Source organism: Rhinolophus hipposideros (assembly GCF_964194185.1).
Source record: "Rhinolophus hipposideros genome assembly, chromosome: 20".
Taxonomy (NCBI): Eukaryota; Metazoa; Chordata; class Mammalia; order Chiroptera; family Rhinolophidae; genus Rhinolophus; species Rhinolophus hipposideros.
This window is the reverse complement of record NC_138066.1, coordinates 33,955,836-33,973,094: the sequence shown is the minus strand read 5'-3', so window position 1 is coordinate 33,973,094 and position 17,259 is coordinate 33,955,836. Positions and strand designations below refer to the sequence as shown.

Genomic DNA, 17,259 nt, shown 5'->3' with positions numbered 1-17,259 from the left:
AGGCTTCCTCTTCCCTTCCACGGTGCCAGAGCACAGGAGAGGCAGTCTCTGCCCTCCAGGGAGACAAGCAGCTAACCCCCAGGAAAAGTACAGAGGCTAATGGAGGCGACCATGGGGCTGATTTGAGTAGCACCGCAGGCCTAGGGGCACCTCCAGGGAGATGCATTTAGGACCATGTAGGCAGGAAGCGGTGGTGGCTCCTATCCCTGCTCCTCTTTATTTATTTTTCTTATTCAGATGAAATCCACATAACATAAAATTAACTATTTTAAATCGAGCAATTCAGTGGCATTTAATACTGTCCCCCCACGAATGTTTTTTGTAAAAAAAAAAATTGTAGAGTAGAATTGAAGGTATTCAGTAATGACAACAACAGCAGATAATGACGAATTGAGTCCCCTTCCTCCTGCCAGGCCTGGTGCTCCAGGGAGCTGCCACTGGCCATTTAAATTAACAACCAAGATGTCAACCAGGCCTGGAGATTAGACCAGCCCACAACCCTGCCCCAAACATCACGCCAGGCCCAGGGAAGATGCCCAGAGCACTTCCTCTTTCCTGGGACCCTCTCCAACCCCAGAATTTAGGATCAGCCTATCCCCTGACTTCACCCAGCCCTCACACCTTCCTCTCCACTCCTCACACCCCTCCTCACCACCATCACAGGCAGCCCATGAACCCCTCTGCCAGGGGCCCGGGGATTGGCTCAGTCTGGAGGGAGGGTTCTCAGAGACCAAGGCCCCACAGGCCACTGCTTTCAGCAGAGCAGCCCCAAGGAGCCTGGGCATGTGCACAAGCCCAGCACTTACAGGCACTCACAGGACAGAAAACCTCACTATTCCAGACCCCACCCCAAGACTTCAGGCCAAGTTAGGATTAGACAGGGAGCAAGGCAGCCCCAGGAGCACCCCTTCACTTCTGCCCAGCAGGGGGCTGCAAGTCAGGATAGGGCCCTCTGGGGCTCACTTAAGGGGACTAGCCCTGAACATCCAGGATTTGCTGAGCTCCCTAGAGGGGGGTCAGGAGCTCTGACCTGAGGGGGCCTTCACTCCACTCCTTTCTGATGGAAGCCGTGTGAAGGAGAGACCCCCAGGTCTGGCTAGGGCTGCAGGTCTGTATTTGGGGGACATACGGAGAGGCTTCCCTGCCCACCCCATCGTTTCACTCCTATGAAATGGTGGCAGCAGCTGCTGTAACTGGGAGAGGAGGAGGAGCCTGGCTGGGAGAAACCCCTGATGTGTGGGGGGAAGGGGGACAGTTGTGGGGGTCTGGGCGTCAGCGGTAGTTGTACCGCCTGAGAGAGCCACCTTTCCTCCCGTCACACCTTCATTCTGCAGAGCCTGCAGTCCCCTTAGGCATAGGATCCTAGCAGGTACTGGGACCTTACCGAATGGGGAGGGGGGCTTCTAAATGCAGGTGCTCTCCTTCTGGAGGAGGATGGGATGGGGAGAGAGGCGTGTGCTCCCTCTGTGCACACCTCCCTGTGAGTCAGTGGTAGGGGGTACTAGTGTGTGCGTGTGTGCGTGCGTGCGTGTGTGTGTGCGTGTGTGTACAAACCAGCCCCATACCTTCCCTAGAGCCCTGGCCCCACCAGGAGCTCCAACCCCTTCCGCGGTGGCGCGTCCCCCTCCCTCGCCGGGCGCCCACCCGCACCGTGTCCTTATAATCCTCCTCCCCTCCCAGACACGCACCAGAGCCCCGCGTCCCGCGCCCGCTGACCTGCTCCATGCTGCTGCCAGCTATGCGGTCTTCGCAGCGCCAGCTCCGCGGGGTGCACGGGGTGGCCCCTCCATGTGCCCCAACAGTACAGCACCCGGCCGCCGCCGAGCGGGAGCAGCGCCTGGAGTCGGCAGCTCAGACCCCCGCCCCGCCCCGCCCAACCCCGCAGGCCCCGCCCCCTCCCCTCCCCTCCTCCCCACACGCGGGTGGAGGCACCGCGCTCCCATATGAACACGCGCGCGCGCACACGCACTTAATCACACGCACGTATAATGCACACACCCTCCTCATACACGCAGGGGTTCACTGCCAGCACCCCCTGTCCTGCCGGTCTTGGAGGCACTGTTATTCAGAGAAGACCTCCTCCAAGAGAAGCCCCTCTCATTCCTGAGGTTTATCAGTCAGGGGAGCCCCACCCCTCATTTTACAGGGGCCACAGAGGGGCTTGCCCAAGGTCACACAACAGGTTGATGACAGAGCTGACCTCATGGCCCAGACCACTGTCTCCTAAGATGGTGCCCCATCTCAGGGGTTGCCTGAGAACAGGCCAGAGATACCCACAGAGCCTGGCACACAGGGAGACACTGCCCTGTCCCCACCCAGTGAACCGGGGTCTGGACCCTGTGACCCTGCGAGGACAGGAGCTGGTGGGGCCAGGGCTCTCCCTGTCGCCAGGGTCCACCCTCTATTCAAATGTGTTCTGAAGCCCTGGACTGGGTGTGGGGAGCAAGATGGAGATTCCTGCCGCCCACCCTGTGCATGCCCCAGATATGTGCCAAGAAGGAAGATGGCTGAACTGTTTGTACACTGCCAGAAAAGGGTCATCTGAAGCCCTGGATACCAGCCGGGAACCTGACTTGTGGGTCATGGGGCCACCCATTCTTTCACCATTCTGGTGAAAGCCAAGGAGGTGGCCAAAAGACTGCCTCCTCCTCTCAGCCACCCCGGGTCAGGGCTGGCTCCTGACTGCCCACTGCCCCTCTGTCCTGCCCCTCACAAGGCAGGGCCAAACTGAGGGGGGCATCACATGAGCAGGCATGTGAGAGGCAGGCAGGCTGCCCAGGGCAGGAGGGTAGACTCCTGAGTGAACAGGGCTGGGAATTAACCTGCCCTGAGGCAGGCAGTGGGGAGGGGGCATCACTGTGCAGAGGCTGGTTGCCCAAACCCCTGGGCCAGTGCCCAGGCCGGCATGAAGGGGGTTTTACCACTTCTCACTGCACCCTGGTCTCTTCGTTAGGCACCAGAGGGTGAGGGGGCAGGGGGTGGGAAGCTGAGATGGGAGAGTTAAGATCCTCAGTGGGCCAAGACAAAGGGGGCTTTATAGGCTGGGTGTGGGGGGCATGCTGGGGGCAGGGAGGCAGGAATGCAGGCTGGGGAGGCCCTGAGCTCCAGGGCAGCACAGTTTGGGGCTGAGGTTGGATTCTCCCAGCCCTCCCCTGCTTTGGCCCTGCAGGGTATTTGCTGCTTTGCCCCTGGGACTGCAGCCAGGAGAATTGGTGGCCCTGTACCCCTGGCCGCCCCTTCTCTCAGAGATCTGGTGGGTACTACCCAGGCACTCCCAGTCTTCCCCACCTAGCTGGCTGCAGCCTCTTTTGGCTTCCCTGCCGTGCCCTCTCAGTGGCCTCAGGGCCCCTGTCTGCTGCCCGAGTGAGTGTCCTGCTGGCTGCCTGGGAAGGGGAGGAACAGACTTGGGTGGGGTCACAAGGCTATGGGGTCAATGGGGCCCTTTGTCACTTCAGATGGAGTCTGTCCTGGGCTAAAGAGACAGGAGACAAAGCAGAGTGCCAGCCAGCAAGCATGTCCCTTAGACCCTGACCCGGCCTTTTCCAGACCGTGGTGGAGCTGGGCCCTGGGTTGTGGAAGGCCGGCTCCATTCTTCCCAGTTGGTTTCCCTGTGTTTCTCTTTCAGGGCTGAAGCAGCCACTGAAAAGTAAAAATAAGAAGGAGGAGGTGGTCAAGGTGTCAGCAGCTGCCCATGCTGCTTCTGAAACAGCTGCTGCTTGGCCAGACCTGAGGTCTGGGGTTGGGCTTTGCAAGGTTGAGAATTGTCTATCCCCAAAGATGCTAAACTGGTCCTGAGGACTAGACTCCTACCAGCCAAAGTTATGGTGGCTAGATTGCTAAACCCTAAAGCTGTTTTATCAACACACCCTGAGCACAACAGGAAGCTCACAAGCAGAGTCCCTGTGAAAGGAAGGTGTGGCACTACCCACGTGTCTCTGCCCAAGCCAGCAGAGTCCACATGTGCAACCCTCCAGTTTTCCCTGGCAGGCTGGACCCCCCACAAGCTCCTACTCTTTGTTTCCTGTTTCTACATCCCAGGTGGGCCAGAACCTTCAGCAACAGCATTACCTCAGAGGGACAGCAGTGGGGGATGGAGGCAAGGCTCAGACCAGGTCATTTGATACGTATCTTATTTTATCTCCTTCATAAGATTAAAAGAGGACAGTCTTGGCTCTTGATGGATATCTTTGGGCAAAAACCTCCTTTTGGGATAAAAAATGTCTAAGTCTGGTTAGCATCATATTTTCCAATCTTCTCTTTGAGAGGCTTTGAGTCACACTGGAGGAAGATAGACCAAGATTCAAATCCAAGGTCTGGCATTTAGTAGCTGTGTGGTATATTCCCCTCTCTAAGCTCTAGCTTCCTCATCCACAAACCAGGAATGATAACAGCACCACCTCATAGGGCTGATGGAAGATCACATGAGATGTAAGTACAAAATGTCTCATCCTCAGACCAAGCACATAAATATTCAATATAAATACTTTCCACAAAGAGCCTAATTTATTTATCTTATGTTGACTATTATTAGCATTAGTTTAGCAGGTGACAATTTCTGACCTTATCCCCAAATTCTGGGAAGCCATCCCCTGGCTACAACCAGGTGTTCCTTTGGGCAGTGGCACCTGTCTTCTACCGGGTGGAGAGCAGAAATGATGAGGGCAGTTTCCAGCCTGGTGCTGGTCCCTGCCCCTCATCTTTCTTCCCTTTGGCTCTGGAGCCTCCGTGGCTCCCTGGGGAGTGGGAGAAGGTGGAAAGGGAGCTGAGAGCCTTGGGGTAAAGCAGACAATTCCTGGGGTGCCATGGGCCCGAGAAGGGAGGAAGGAGGAGGATTACCCAGGAGGGAGTGGAAGGAGATGAGAGGGAAGGGGACTGGTGGGCAGCAGGCCCCCCTCCTCCACCTGCTGCTCTGCAAACAAAGCCAAGAATGATGCAATCCTGGTCTGGTGCAGCTGAGGCTGCAAGGCTGAGAGGAAAAGTGGGCATCCCAGGTGGGCAGGGCAGTGGGTGGCAGGCAGACACTTGGGCCTGTGGATGCCTGACCCTGAATTCCCAGCTCAATACGTGGCCTCCTCCTGAGGCCCCTCCCCCAGGGTCAAACCCCTCCTCAAATAGTCACAGCTGGAGTCAGACATGATGCAACTAGGACATCATTCCAGGCGGCCTCCTCAGAGGGGAGAGCCCCTCCCCACAGGGAGAGGAGATGATGAGAGACCCAGACACCAAGTTGAGTCGGAAGCCCCAGATGGGCCCCTCAGCAGCACGTCTTTGGATGCAGGTCTCTGTCTCCCCTTCCTCTCATCCTGGAGATGATAGGCAAAATCCTCTGGGGAAGGTGGGAAGGGAAGGCTCAGGAGAACCCTCACCCTGTGCCTGCACCAAGTAGTACGTTTTTATAGAAGGCAGGCATTGAGATGGGCACTGGGAGGCCCTGGCACCCCCTGGGGCAAGACTACCACTAGCATCATCAAGCCAGTGGAGGTGGGGTGAGCCTAGGAGTGGCCTCCACCAACCCCTGAGGTGTCTGCCTCAGCTCCCCACGCTGCCCAGGAGCCAAGAGAACAAAGGAGAAAGAGCTCTTGTTCCCCACACAAGGGCCATGTGGACGATGGGGCATAGGCCAGCGTCCCCAAAGGGACAGGGCATTAAATGGGGGGCCACAGAGGAGAAGTGGAGATACCGTGTTCAGGAATATTTAAGCTCAGCCTCACCCCACCACCACCAGACCTGAGGGGACAGCTGGGTGGCCTAACGCTGAGGCGGCCACTAGGTGGCAGGAAAAGCCCAACGATTCACCGGGCCCCACCGGCTCCCCCTCTCCCCAACCCCCCCCCCCAGGCCTCCCCTGCCCTCGGTAACCTCTCTCTCCTCCCTCCTCTCTCCATCCCACCCCTCTTTACAGCCTTTGGTGGCAGGGGCTTGAAGTCCTTCTGCCTTTGGGAAGGCAAAAAGCTCTCAGTCCTTTTCTCAAAATGTTGCTAATAATAATGGTAACAATTAGTGCCTGTGGCTATTATATTGAGTGCTGAAGAGGTAGCAGGCATTTTACATGCATTATCTCATTTACTCACACATGAGGTAAATAAAAATGCTCTCCCTCATTTCACGAGGACTGAAAAAACATAAATGGATTGCCCAAGATCATATGACTGGCAAGTGGTGGAGCCAGCGCTCCAACCCGGCCTGCAAATGCTGGGCGGGTCCTCCCTACAGCAGTGTAAGCAGTGGATGTAAGGTGGGGAGGAGGCAAATAAACGACCCATCAGGTGCATCGGAGTTTAGCCCACCATCCTTACCACCCCTCTCCCTCCCACCTTGAGATTCTAGGAGGGTGTCTTAGTCTCAGGGTGAGTGAGGTTTATTTGAAAAGGTTGTCTAAGAGATCCAGGCCCACAAAAACCCTGTCCTGCTGCCTCTCCTCCACACTCCACATGGCATTCTCGGTTCTCCTCTCACCAGCATTGCCTCCTGCGAGTTCTCATTCCATATGATTGTCTTCCCATGCAGACCCCAAGGTGATTCTACCCAGAGGACCCTCCGCTAGTGCCATATCCCCTCCTGGACTGTCTGTGACCTACTCCATCATTTTCAGCAAACATGGGGGCATCTCTTGGTGTGCTGGCCAAGTGTTGGGTTGTGGGGTGGGGGGAAGGGCAGAAAATGGACAAGGCCCAGAGCCCACTCTCCAGGTGAGATAAGAGTTTAACATGTCTAAAGCTTGGCCTGAAGTCACTTCTACATACGGTGTCCCATTCAAATAAATAGGCCCATAGTCAGAAGAAAAGGATGTCCATTGCAGTTTTTCTCAACACCAGGGCATGGGGGAGGGTGGCAGCTGCAGGGAAGGGGCGTCAGGAGATGACACCCAATGCTCAGTGAAAGTCCCTGAAATCTTCCTTAACTTTATCAATCCCTCACACAGGGGGACAGCTGCTGCCAGACTTTTCTATCCTATTCCAAATCTTCCAAACACCTCCCAAGCTCAGCCGTTACCCTGCCACACTTCTTTTTCTCTTCCAATATAAACCTAGCTAGCCTCTCCTATTCTCCTACCACCCCTCGATCTGCAGACTAAAGGCCCAGAAACTAAGTCCAATGTCTCAGGTAAGGGAAAGCCAGGCCTTGACACCCCACGGGATGAGATGAGAAGCGCAGGATGTGATGCAGGGTGGGGGTTTGGTGCAACCTCTGGTCACTGAAAAAAGCCTGCTGACCCACCAGCAGCATCTTCCACCCAAAGGGCAGTGACAGCTGTCCTCCTCCTGATGCCATTGGTACCAAGAGGAAGTGGTCCCCAGTCCACATCCCTCCCTTGGCATATCGAGTTATAGCTACATCACATAATTCACGCTCCTACTCCAACCACCATAACTTTAACCCCTTGAGAAAATTCTGAAGACTGACATTTTGGTGGCTACCCCTCCCCCATACAATCAAGTTGTCCTATGTGAAAGGTGAAAATCCAGGTTCAAGGCTGGCTGACTAGAGACCAAGGGAAACAAGCAGCACTCCTACCGAGAGGGCTGATCTCATTTCCTCAACCACCACCTTTCCACAGCTACTCAACTGTGTCAATCCTGGGAGCAGAGAGAGAGCTGAACAGGACATGGGCTCTGTCCCTCACATAGCAGAGGTCACAGGTGAGCAAGCAGGTAGACACATGAAAAAATAACAGAGGAAAGAACATCTGTTTGGCCGGAAGTGGCTGGTGAAAATTCCAGAGGTGATCTTGGAGCAGAAACTTGAAGGACAAGCAGAAGCTTTGCAGGTAAAGATGGTGACAGGTAAGGGTCCTCCCGTCAGAGGGGATGGCATGAGGGAGGGTGGAGTGGCAGGAGAAGGCGTGCCGTGATCTGGGTACTTCGAGTCATAAATCACGACCAGAGTGCAGCTTGTGTGGCAGGGAAGGAGAAAGCCTTGAATATCAAGTTGGAGTTAAGATTTTTTTTCTCTATGTTGAAAGTCATCGAAGATTTTAAACTAAGGAAGTGACCTGAACACATCTTTACTTTAAAAGGACTTTTAAAGGGACTGGAGAGGGGACATAGGAAAACCAATCGGGAAATTATTGAATCGTCCAGGTGAACAAAGAGGACTGCCTAAACTAGGACACGACAATTAAGGAGACATGCATGATGAAGTCACAGCTTAAATGAGGATCAGTGCACAGGATAACATCGCAGTCAAAATTCCTCTTGAAAATCTCTCGGGAAGGGGTTCCATGACAGATCCATGATAACCCAGCCAGTGGATCTGCAGAGCTGGAGTCAACTCTTGTGCCTTTGGCTGAGAACCAGATGAAAATGGTTGGTTTTCTGAATTCATGTGGCACAGACAAGCACTAGAATCATTATACACAAGATGATCACAATAGGAGAGGCTGGAGGGAACCAAGACAGACAGAAAATTCACTTTTCCCATCTCATCCGAATCAGGACACACAGGAGTGGAGGAGGGAATCTCCCGCTCTATTATTATTTGTCACGTGCTTATAATTGAATTCAAGGAAGGTAGGTATGCATGAGTGCCACTGAGAGATGAGGTGGAACAGCCTTTGTGAGAAAGTGGTGGGTAAAAGTAACCAGGGAACACAGAAGATGAAGTAGGCGGTTTCAGGTTTTTAGGGTGAAGAGGGTGGGAGGGGGTAGTTTGTTTATTTTGGGCTGTTTCCGAAAGAATGCCTTTCCTTCTGTGGCTTTATTACCCAAGTCAGACTCATACGATAGACTCGTACCTACCTTTCCTAACAAACCTAACCACTAACCACTCCTTACTAATATGAATAATGCTGATTTGAAGTGATGAAAACCTATGTTTCTCTACTTTCAGGAGGTACACATTAACACTCTTGACTGATGGTGTTAGTAAAGATTCCTGATGATTGACAAACTGTCCAAATGGCGGTCGTTAAAGCATTTGAATTGCTGAATTCTGAGCTAAGCATTTTTCCTTGGAATATTCACAATTCATAGCTCGGAGCACCTTTTCTTCCAAAAGGGAAGAAAACTTTAATCAAGCGTTAATTTTGTCACATTGATACAATACTATTTCATCCTAACGCAACATTAGACTTGTGAATGAGTTGACTGGCACGCAGGGATTCCCAGACTCTCCTTGCAGCTTTTCTAGTCAGTCCTTGAAAATGCAACTCCTGGGAACTCAATTTCATCTCTCAGCATGTTTCCCACACTGAGGGTGCAGAGAAATTGTAAAAAAAACTCCCCAAAATGTGCCAGGGCGGTACACTGTTCCTCTCAGTGGGAACTTGGTAAGGGCTTGGGTGAGAAGGCAAAGAACAAGACTTAACCTGGTCTTTTTCTCTCCAAAGAAAGCGCAGTTCAAGAGAGAAAGACAGAAATAGCAGTTTAAATTTATGAAAACCCCATGACTGCCGGCCTAGGTAAATGCTAGAAATGACTATGTACCAAGATAAAATATGAGTTCTCCCTAAGTACAGCCCCACACCACTGCTCACCAAGGCAAAGGGGCCACAGGCACTTGGCCCCCCAGAAAGCTTTCTGGAATTCTCCTGCACTTCCTAAGGAAGGAGAAGGCAGCTTTGAGCAATGACCATGAGACTCGGGAATTTTTCCACATCTCTAATTCTGACAAGACCAGTTCTGGATGTGCTCTGCTTGGCTGAGGTCACCGGGGTTGCCCAGTCCCCAAGAGTGGGTCACTTGACCTTGAGGGTGTGTGGTGTGAGGAGTCAAATGAGATGGGAGAGGGATTGAAAAACACACACTGAATAACATGAAATAATTTTTAAACATTTTTATTTCAAATTTCTTTTCACCCCTCCCCAAAAAGACATGGTCAGTACAGCAATCATAAAAAGGAGATACAAACACAAGAGTCAAATGTCTCCCGCACTGACACTTACAAAAAACCGGGAATTGTACATGGGATTTCAAACAGGACCTGCAGCAGCTACTAATGTCCCTTTACAAGAGTCAAACATGCCTATTAATACAATATATACAGACACCCCATTCTGGAACTAATCTACAGGGACATCCCAACACCCACCCTTCTAGCCCCAGAAAAATACCAAAACACACCCAAAGTGCATTTGTTTTGTTTATATCAAAACATCTTTCCCCACCCACCCTCAGACCCTCCCACCCCATTTAAGATTGGCCTGCAAGTCTATTTTAACCATTTAGTAATTTTTATAGTTTATGAAAATAAATTATACAGCAACTATTTTAATAAATTAAGCACAAAAAGGGAGAGGAAAGGAGGAAAACTAAATGGGAAGAGAAAAGCCAGGCCACGCTTTGGCTTGGAGGGAAGGGTGGCTGAAGAGGACAGAGTGGTTGCAGGGGGTGTGGCTCCCCTCCGGTGAAGAATGGACAGCCACCCGAGGAGCCCAGAATGACACCCCTCTTGAGTTTCTTAAAACAATCAAAAAATGTACAGCAGTGGCTATGCCCAGGCAGCACCAGTGTGGGCATTCCAACGCCTGGGCTGCCCAGTGGTGCCTGTGTCATGCTTGTCCCTTGGAAAAGGCTCCGGGCCCAACGCAAGGGGCAGCGCCCTGTTCAAGGGAGCACCAGGGATGCAGTCAGACCAGCCTTCCCACTCCACCTGAGCTGGGCAGGGGGCTTAGGACACAGCTGTGAGCAGGGCTGTGCGCTTTGGGATTATCCTGGGTTCTGATCAAGAGTGTCCTAAGCGTTCCTCGTACTCTATCTCCAGGAGCAACTATGATCGCAGTCCAGCTGCAACCAGGCATTCCTGTCTTCCGGCCATGGCTGGCTGCTTTTTGCCTGTCCCTTAATGCCTCTTGGCATGGCGGAGGGGGAAGGAGAGGGGGAGAGAGCAATTCCAGGTACCCTCTAAATGAGATGAAATGGGTGTGAAGGCATGCCACAGACTCAGCGTGCAGGGCTGGCTTCCCGGGAGGTAGATGGGACTGGGAAAGGGAAGGAGAAGGGGCAGAGAAGACAGAAAAGGAAAGAGGGAGAAACCGGACAGCACCTACCAGGAAGGTCAAGAAGGGATGAAAAGGACAAAGACAACATGGAATTTGCATGTAAAGAAAGGTCTTTCCTGGCAGATTAGAGTCAACATTTTAAATACAATTCATCACTATTTTTCTTCCTGTAGCACCTGAGCCCCCAGTGCCCCTCTCTGCGGTACAACCCCTCGCACTGCTCCTTCCCAAGGCTTTGTCTGCTCTCCGTTTTCTCGAGGTCTCCTGTCGTTTTGTGCTGAGTAAAAACAGGACAGATCACGGGGACCGGCACACTGGGCATTGCCTTCTTGAGAGGCATGGCCCAATAATCCTATCACTGTGGGGGGGGGGGGTCGCACTTTTCGTTTTTTTTTCTTTTTTTCTTTTTTTTAATAAAAAAGGTTTTACTCCCCAGGAGCAAATAAATCATTTGAACTACTGATAAACACTGCTGCAGTGAAAAGAAAGATGGCTACACGTATGCGATAGCACAAATTCAGTGTCAGAACAGCTGTGTTGACGATTAGAGATAAAAATCATTTATCCATTACCCCCCTTCCCACAGACCAAACCAAGAGGATTCCCATAGGGAAAATGTCTAACTCAAAAGCTCCTCCCTTAGGGACAGGGGGCATGTCATTCTCTTAAAAGTGGAAAACAAATGGCGGGTCTCCCCCCAGTGGAGATGCTCTCAACACCCCAACTGGTGGCAAGACTCCTGCAAATGACGACACACATGTGCACACGTACACACAACTTTCCCCTGGCCCTCAGCAGGCACAGCACTCTAGGCCAGTGCCCGGTCCTCCAATCTCAGGGTTCAAAGCCAAGGGAGAGGTGGCAGGGCAGGGACGGATGGAAGCCAAGGGAAAAGTTCTTCCCATGCCCACCCTGCTGGGCCCTGAGGGTTTCGAGCAGGCCATGCTCTTCTGAGGAGCTGGGGGGAGGCCTGAATGGGCTGGCACCCCAGGGCATTCAGCTCCCCCTAGTCTCACACCCGGATGTGGGACCACTAACAACCCTCTCTGCTCCCCAGTTCTTCCTGGATGTGCAGTGTATGGGTGTTGGCAGCTAGCTCCACGTCATACCCAACCTTAATAAGGGGCCTATATGAGTCAAGAGAAAAGGAGGAATGGAGGTGGAGGAGAAACCGGCCGGGGTGGCAAGCTCCCCATCATGCCTTTCCTCTTGGGAGGCTGGTGGCTACAGTCCTCAGCTCACGTTCCAGTGACTATACATTCACTACATGTAGGCACAGGCAGATGACTAGGCCAAGGTCATCACCAAGGGTCCCAAACTCCCAGCTGTCACCCACTTACTTGGTCCCTACACAAAAGCCCCCACCCTCCTCACTCCTGCGCTCCTACCACAGCACACAAGTTTCAAGTAATAGCAAGTTGTAGCAGTAGTTGTCACGAGCTCACAGTGGTTCACGCCATCCTGAGGATGATTACAGCAGGTCAATCAGAAACAAGTGAGGGTTACACAGGCAGGGCCTGAGGGTACTACATCGGCCACTCACAACTTACAAATCATTAAGGGGTCTCTAAAATTGAGAACCTTTTCCAGTTTGTGACTTTAGAATACAACCCAAAAGGAACAAGTAGACTCTGTAGACTGCATTTCAATTAGCACTGCACAGACCGGGCAAAGGCGGGGGTGGGCCCAGCCAGGGGAGATGAAGGGGAGTGCTAATGACAGGCCCGCTGTTCCCGCTCCGGTTCCTCTCTGACCATGCCGGCACCTCAGCCCACTGCCCCCACCCCACCTCTTCCGCCACATCTCCTGATGGAGCCTCTCCCCTTTTGCACTGTCTTGTACCCGCTCTACTGAGAAAAAGGACTTAGGCTGCAGCCTGGGCTGTGACTAATGCAGACAGATCACAGACACAGGTAAACACCACCCTTCCCGGGGCAGACGGAAGCCAGGGATGAGGCTGGCCCTCCTCAGCTGGCTTGGTTTTGTACCTGAGTGTAGGACTTCTCCAGTGGAAACCCTGGTACTACAGTGGGTCCAGGAGCTCTGCCTCTCTCATGCAGGCTGTACCGAGAGCAGTGAGGTCAGGTCCTGGGCCACCAGCAGGAACCCTGCTGACTTCCGGCTTTGGACTCCACTTTGCCATCATAAGCCCTCAGCACTCACTCAGACCTGCCTGATGCCTGGGAAGTTTCGCACTGAAAACGGATTCTTAGGTGCTTCTGCTCTAACTTAGGGCTGCGCACTGTTCAGTACACGCCATGCACATTTCCGCTTCCATGCTTTTGGTTCATGTGTTTCTCATCTCACTGTCCTGCCCTCGCCTACAACCCAAAGCCTCACCCACCGCCTCAGAGCCTTCCTACATCATGGTCTACCCTGATGTTACCCACTCTGAATTTCTTTAAAGAGTTCTTGATTCCCTGCCACACTGAGTCACTCTCCAATTGCTTCATGAGTGGCAGTCACCTAAAAGTTCCCTAAAGCCAGATATCACACCTTCTGACTCCTGTGTTTTCCACAGTACCTGGCCCAAGAGCCAAGCAAACACATACTAAAGAATAACTAAAAAATTATGTGTAGCGAAAGTGGTTACAGAAAAAAAATCCCAGAGAGCTGCACATCAGCCATTCAAGGATCCCGATGGATTCCAGACTTCAGGCTCTACAGTGAGGGGTCGGGGAGGGGTGGCACTGTCTGCAAGATGGCAAGTTAATCTGTATCCTCAAGAGGTAAGACTCACAGGTTAAGCCAATTTCTGGGTAGGTAATCTTAACTGGTTGGTAATACTACCATGGAAGCCAAGGAGAGAAGCAGCTCCTGACAAATCAGAGGTGGGCTGTGTTTATGCTACAAAGCTCATTTTCTGGGCCACCTCTTTAGAGCCAAGTAACAATGCAAGTTTCCTCCCCATTCAGTTGCAAAGAGGAAGACTGGTCATTCTATGCAGGTCGTAAGGCAGAAGGCCAGTGCTTCCAGATGAGACAGTCCTGTAAATTAACAAGTCACGGAGGCCTCACCCCAAAGCATCAGGAACCCACGAACCCGACAGTATTACTTATCTCAGGAGATGAGACAGATATAAAGCACAGGGGCACCAAAAGAAGCGGTCTAATGGAACACTCCCTGGAAAAGAGTAATAAAGACCAAACAGTTCAATTTTCACATCTTAATTGCAAAAGTTTCCCCAGAGTAACTCTACAGAAAAGCAAATTTATAATGTTACATGATTTGGCAATGGCCTGCTTCAGGAAAAATTAAGGACCATTGGAAAGCACTGGAGTTTTTCTCCCTCCTCCTCACTTCCACCTGGAAGACAGGCAACTCTGAAATCAGCATCTGACAGAATCCCAGTGAAAGGAGGGCAAACAGGATCTGACTCAGGAAAATGTTCGTGTTGCCAGAAAAAACAGAGGAAAATATAGAAGCCCTTGCTACCTCGCGTCCCAGAAGTAGGACGACAGTGATAAACCCAAACACATGAGATGTAATGCTCTCCTCCTCCTAATCTAAGGACGTCCCATTAAGGCTGAGACAGTAGAAAGCTTTCTCTAGGAAGAGGACAACGTGACAGCTTCGTTTCCCACCTTCCTGCACATTCCCTCTCACTAGCCGACAGACATATGGAGGTAAGTAACACTGACTCCTAAGTCATGGTACAGTTTGCTATTAACAATCTGGAAGCATGCTCCATTACCTTTAGCAGCCCATGACTGGAGCTCTGAACCACTCAGGTGATGAGAAAAACTAGTGCCTTGACAGCTAGCAGAAGCAATAGGAATGAATTACCACGACCAGGGTGAAATGTACAGTTATCTTGGGGAACAGGTTGAGGGTGGAGGAAGAACGGGGCTAACTTGAGGTCACAGAACTCAGGAATCAAGTAAAATAAAACGAATCCAGCTTCTATGAGAGGTGATTCTGTAATTAGGTTTCTAAACCTTAAAAAGAAAGGATGCAAGGAGTCACGACTTCCCCAGCAGAAGTCATCTGCCAGTTTCTGTCCCGTAATCTTCTGTCTGAGACCACCCACCTTTCTTTCCTGCTCCCACTGAAGCTACTCATGCTTAAAGAGAAGCAGATTCTCATCCTTCAGAAACTCCCAACTCGATTTGCACTTCTGACTCCTTTTCTTCCCTTCTTCAAGGTCAATGGTGAAAACTCGCATTCTGCCTTTGGCACCAGCTGCATGACCCACACTGGCGGTCCCCCTCCCCCTTGGACCTGCTCACTCTTCACACCATGTCCAATCCAATGGGCACAAACCCCAGCTGTCTTTAAGGTGAGTTTTTCATACCGAGAAATGTAAATGTCCAAAACAAAACTGGTGAAAAAGGAACAGTGTTGAGACTTCTTCCAGTTTTCCAAGGAGCTCATCAGGTTCCCAGATATCACAGGGGCGGATGCAAACGGTGGAGCCCCCACTCAGAGAGTACGGCTGTGTGCTTCTTCCAAGCCCCAGGCGGCGAGGGGAACCAACGTCTTTGCGCAGACGATCCCAACCCTTACTACTCCCTCTTGTTTTTTCTTACTCCTCGTTTCATAGTAGCTTCATTTGGTTCTTCAAAATTGGAGCTTGGCAACCAAATGGCTAGGCAAAAAAAGGGAAAAAAATTAGAGGGGTTCAACCCAGTGGAACCAAAATGGAGTGAAAGAATAGCCCAGCCTCTGGAGGTAGAGAAGCACAGCTCAAAAGGGGAATGGAGTCTGGCTAGCCAAACACTTCTACAAACACTGCAGCTAGCTGGCGATGTAGCAATGGCCTCTGTTGGAGGGGCCTGAGCAGCCTATGACCTGAACGTTCTTAAAGGACTAGTAAGGGGGCCGCTTAGCTCCACTGGTTAGAGCACAGTGCTCTTAACAACAAGGTTGCTCGTTTGATCCCCACATGTGCCTCTGTGAGCTGCGCCCTCCACAACTAGATTGACTTAGAGCTGATGAGTCCTGGAAAAACACACTCAAAATAAATTAAAAAAAAAAAAAAAGAACTAGTAAATATGTCCTACCATAATGCCTAACTTCCCCTTTCTATTTCCCTTCTCAATTTTCTACCTACTTCCCCCTTCTCCCCTGAGATTAAAAAAGGGGCCGAACCCCTGACATAACCCTTTGAGAGCTAGCTAGAAATAGCTGTAGGTCTCTGCAGCTTCTGGCCATTGAAGAGGGTTGACATAATCACCAAGGCCAGTGCAGCTTCTACCTTCTAATTTAAGAAGGGTACTTGTTCAAGCTGTTACACTCCAAGCACCCTGGCATGAAATTCGCCAGGTAACAGACCAAGTGGTCCACTCAGAACTCCCAAATTAAAATCAGCCTTACCAACAAGAAGTCATAGGGACCAAAATTTTACACTTGAAAGACCTTTTCTTCGAGAAGTGTTACTTCTCTTTTTTCATGGGATCCTAGGGTCTAAATCAGGAGCAAGTACAGCATGATGCTTATTCTTTGCCACAGACAACAATCCCTGTGTCACAAGAAAGAGACCCTGGAAGTTCAACTCAATCCTTGACCAACACATGACTGGCCCCCATACTTGCGACAAATGCCTACCCCTGATCTTATCAAGTCCCTTCCCACCTCAGCGACTTTATACTTACAAGACCGTTTGCACAGAATGCTCTGCTCCCAGATCCTTGCTTGGCTAACTCCTCAATATTCAGATCTCAGCGGAAATGTCACCTCCTCACAGGAGCCTTCCCTGATCATCCAAATTGAGTCGTATCCCACCACTAATCACTAACTTCACCAGTTTTATTTCCCTCAAAACATGAACCTATTCAACTAAAATGAACCTATTCATTTATTTACATGTTCTCTGTCTGTCTCTCCCTATGAGAACTGCAGCTCAGTGAGAACACGAGCTTTGACGATCTTGCTCAGCATTCTATTCCCAATTCACACTGGGTACATGTATACGTACACACACAGATACCTGCTAAGTGAATTTAAACATGGGGAACTCACTAATTCCTGTGGAAAAACCATTTCATTTTTGGACCTCTCTGTTAAAACAGTTCTTCTAATGTTGGACTGAAGTCTAACTCCTTATAACTTACATCCACTATAGTCCTGGTCCAGCCCCTGGAACCACACAGAGTAAGTTTAATACTCTTCCCTTCCTCAGGAAAATCCATCAAATACTTCTTTTAGCTATAAAGTTCATCTCACCCTACAACTTCTCTGCTCATGTTAATCATTTATTCCCCATATGATGAAGTTTGGAACCTTCCACCTTCTTGAGTCTTTCTCTGAATGTGCTTCTGTTCACATGGGTTCCTCCCAGGGCACAGCATCCACAGAAGCGATGCTGTAACTGAAGGGTC

General features: G+C 51.1%; 2 protein-coding genes across 3 annotated transcripts in view; both read right to left on the bottom strand.

The window, feature by feature from the left end:
• ARHGAP23 (Rho GTPase activating protein 23) overlaps positions 1-1,843 on the bottom strand; it is a 74,907-nt gene extending 73,064 nt beyond the window's left edge. Inside the window, exon 1 of the mRNA XM_081028853.1 lies at positions 1,717-1,843. Coding sequence (XP_080884979.1) covers positions 1,717-1,725 — 9 coding nt within the window. The 5' untranslated portion in view covers positions 1,726-1,843. The remainder of the gene's footprint in view (positions 1-1,716) is intronic.
• A 7,930-nt stretch (positions 1,844-9,773) lies between these two features.
• Positions 9,774-17,259, bottom strand: part of SOCS7 (suppressor of cytokine signaling 7) — a 29,829-nt gene continuing 22,343 nt past the window's right edge. For both annotated transcript variants that reach the window (XM_081029046.1, XM_081029047.1), the window contains one exon: positions 9,774-15,527. The gene's annotated coding sequence lies outside the window, so the exon portion shown is untranslated. The remainder of the gene's footprint in view (positions 15,528-17,259) is intronic.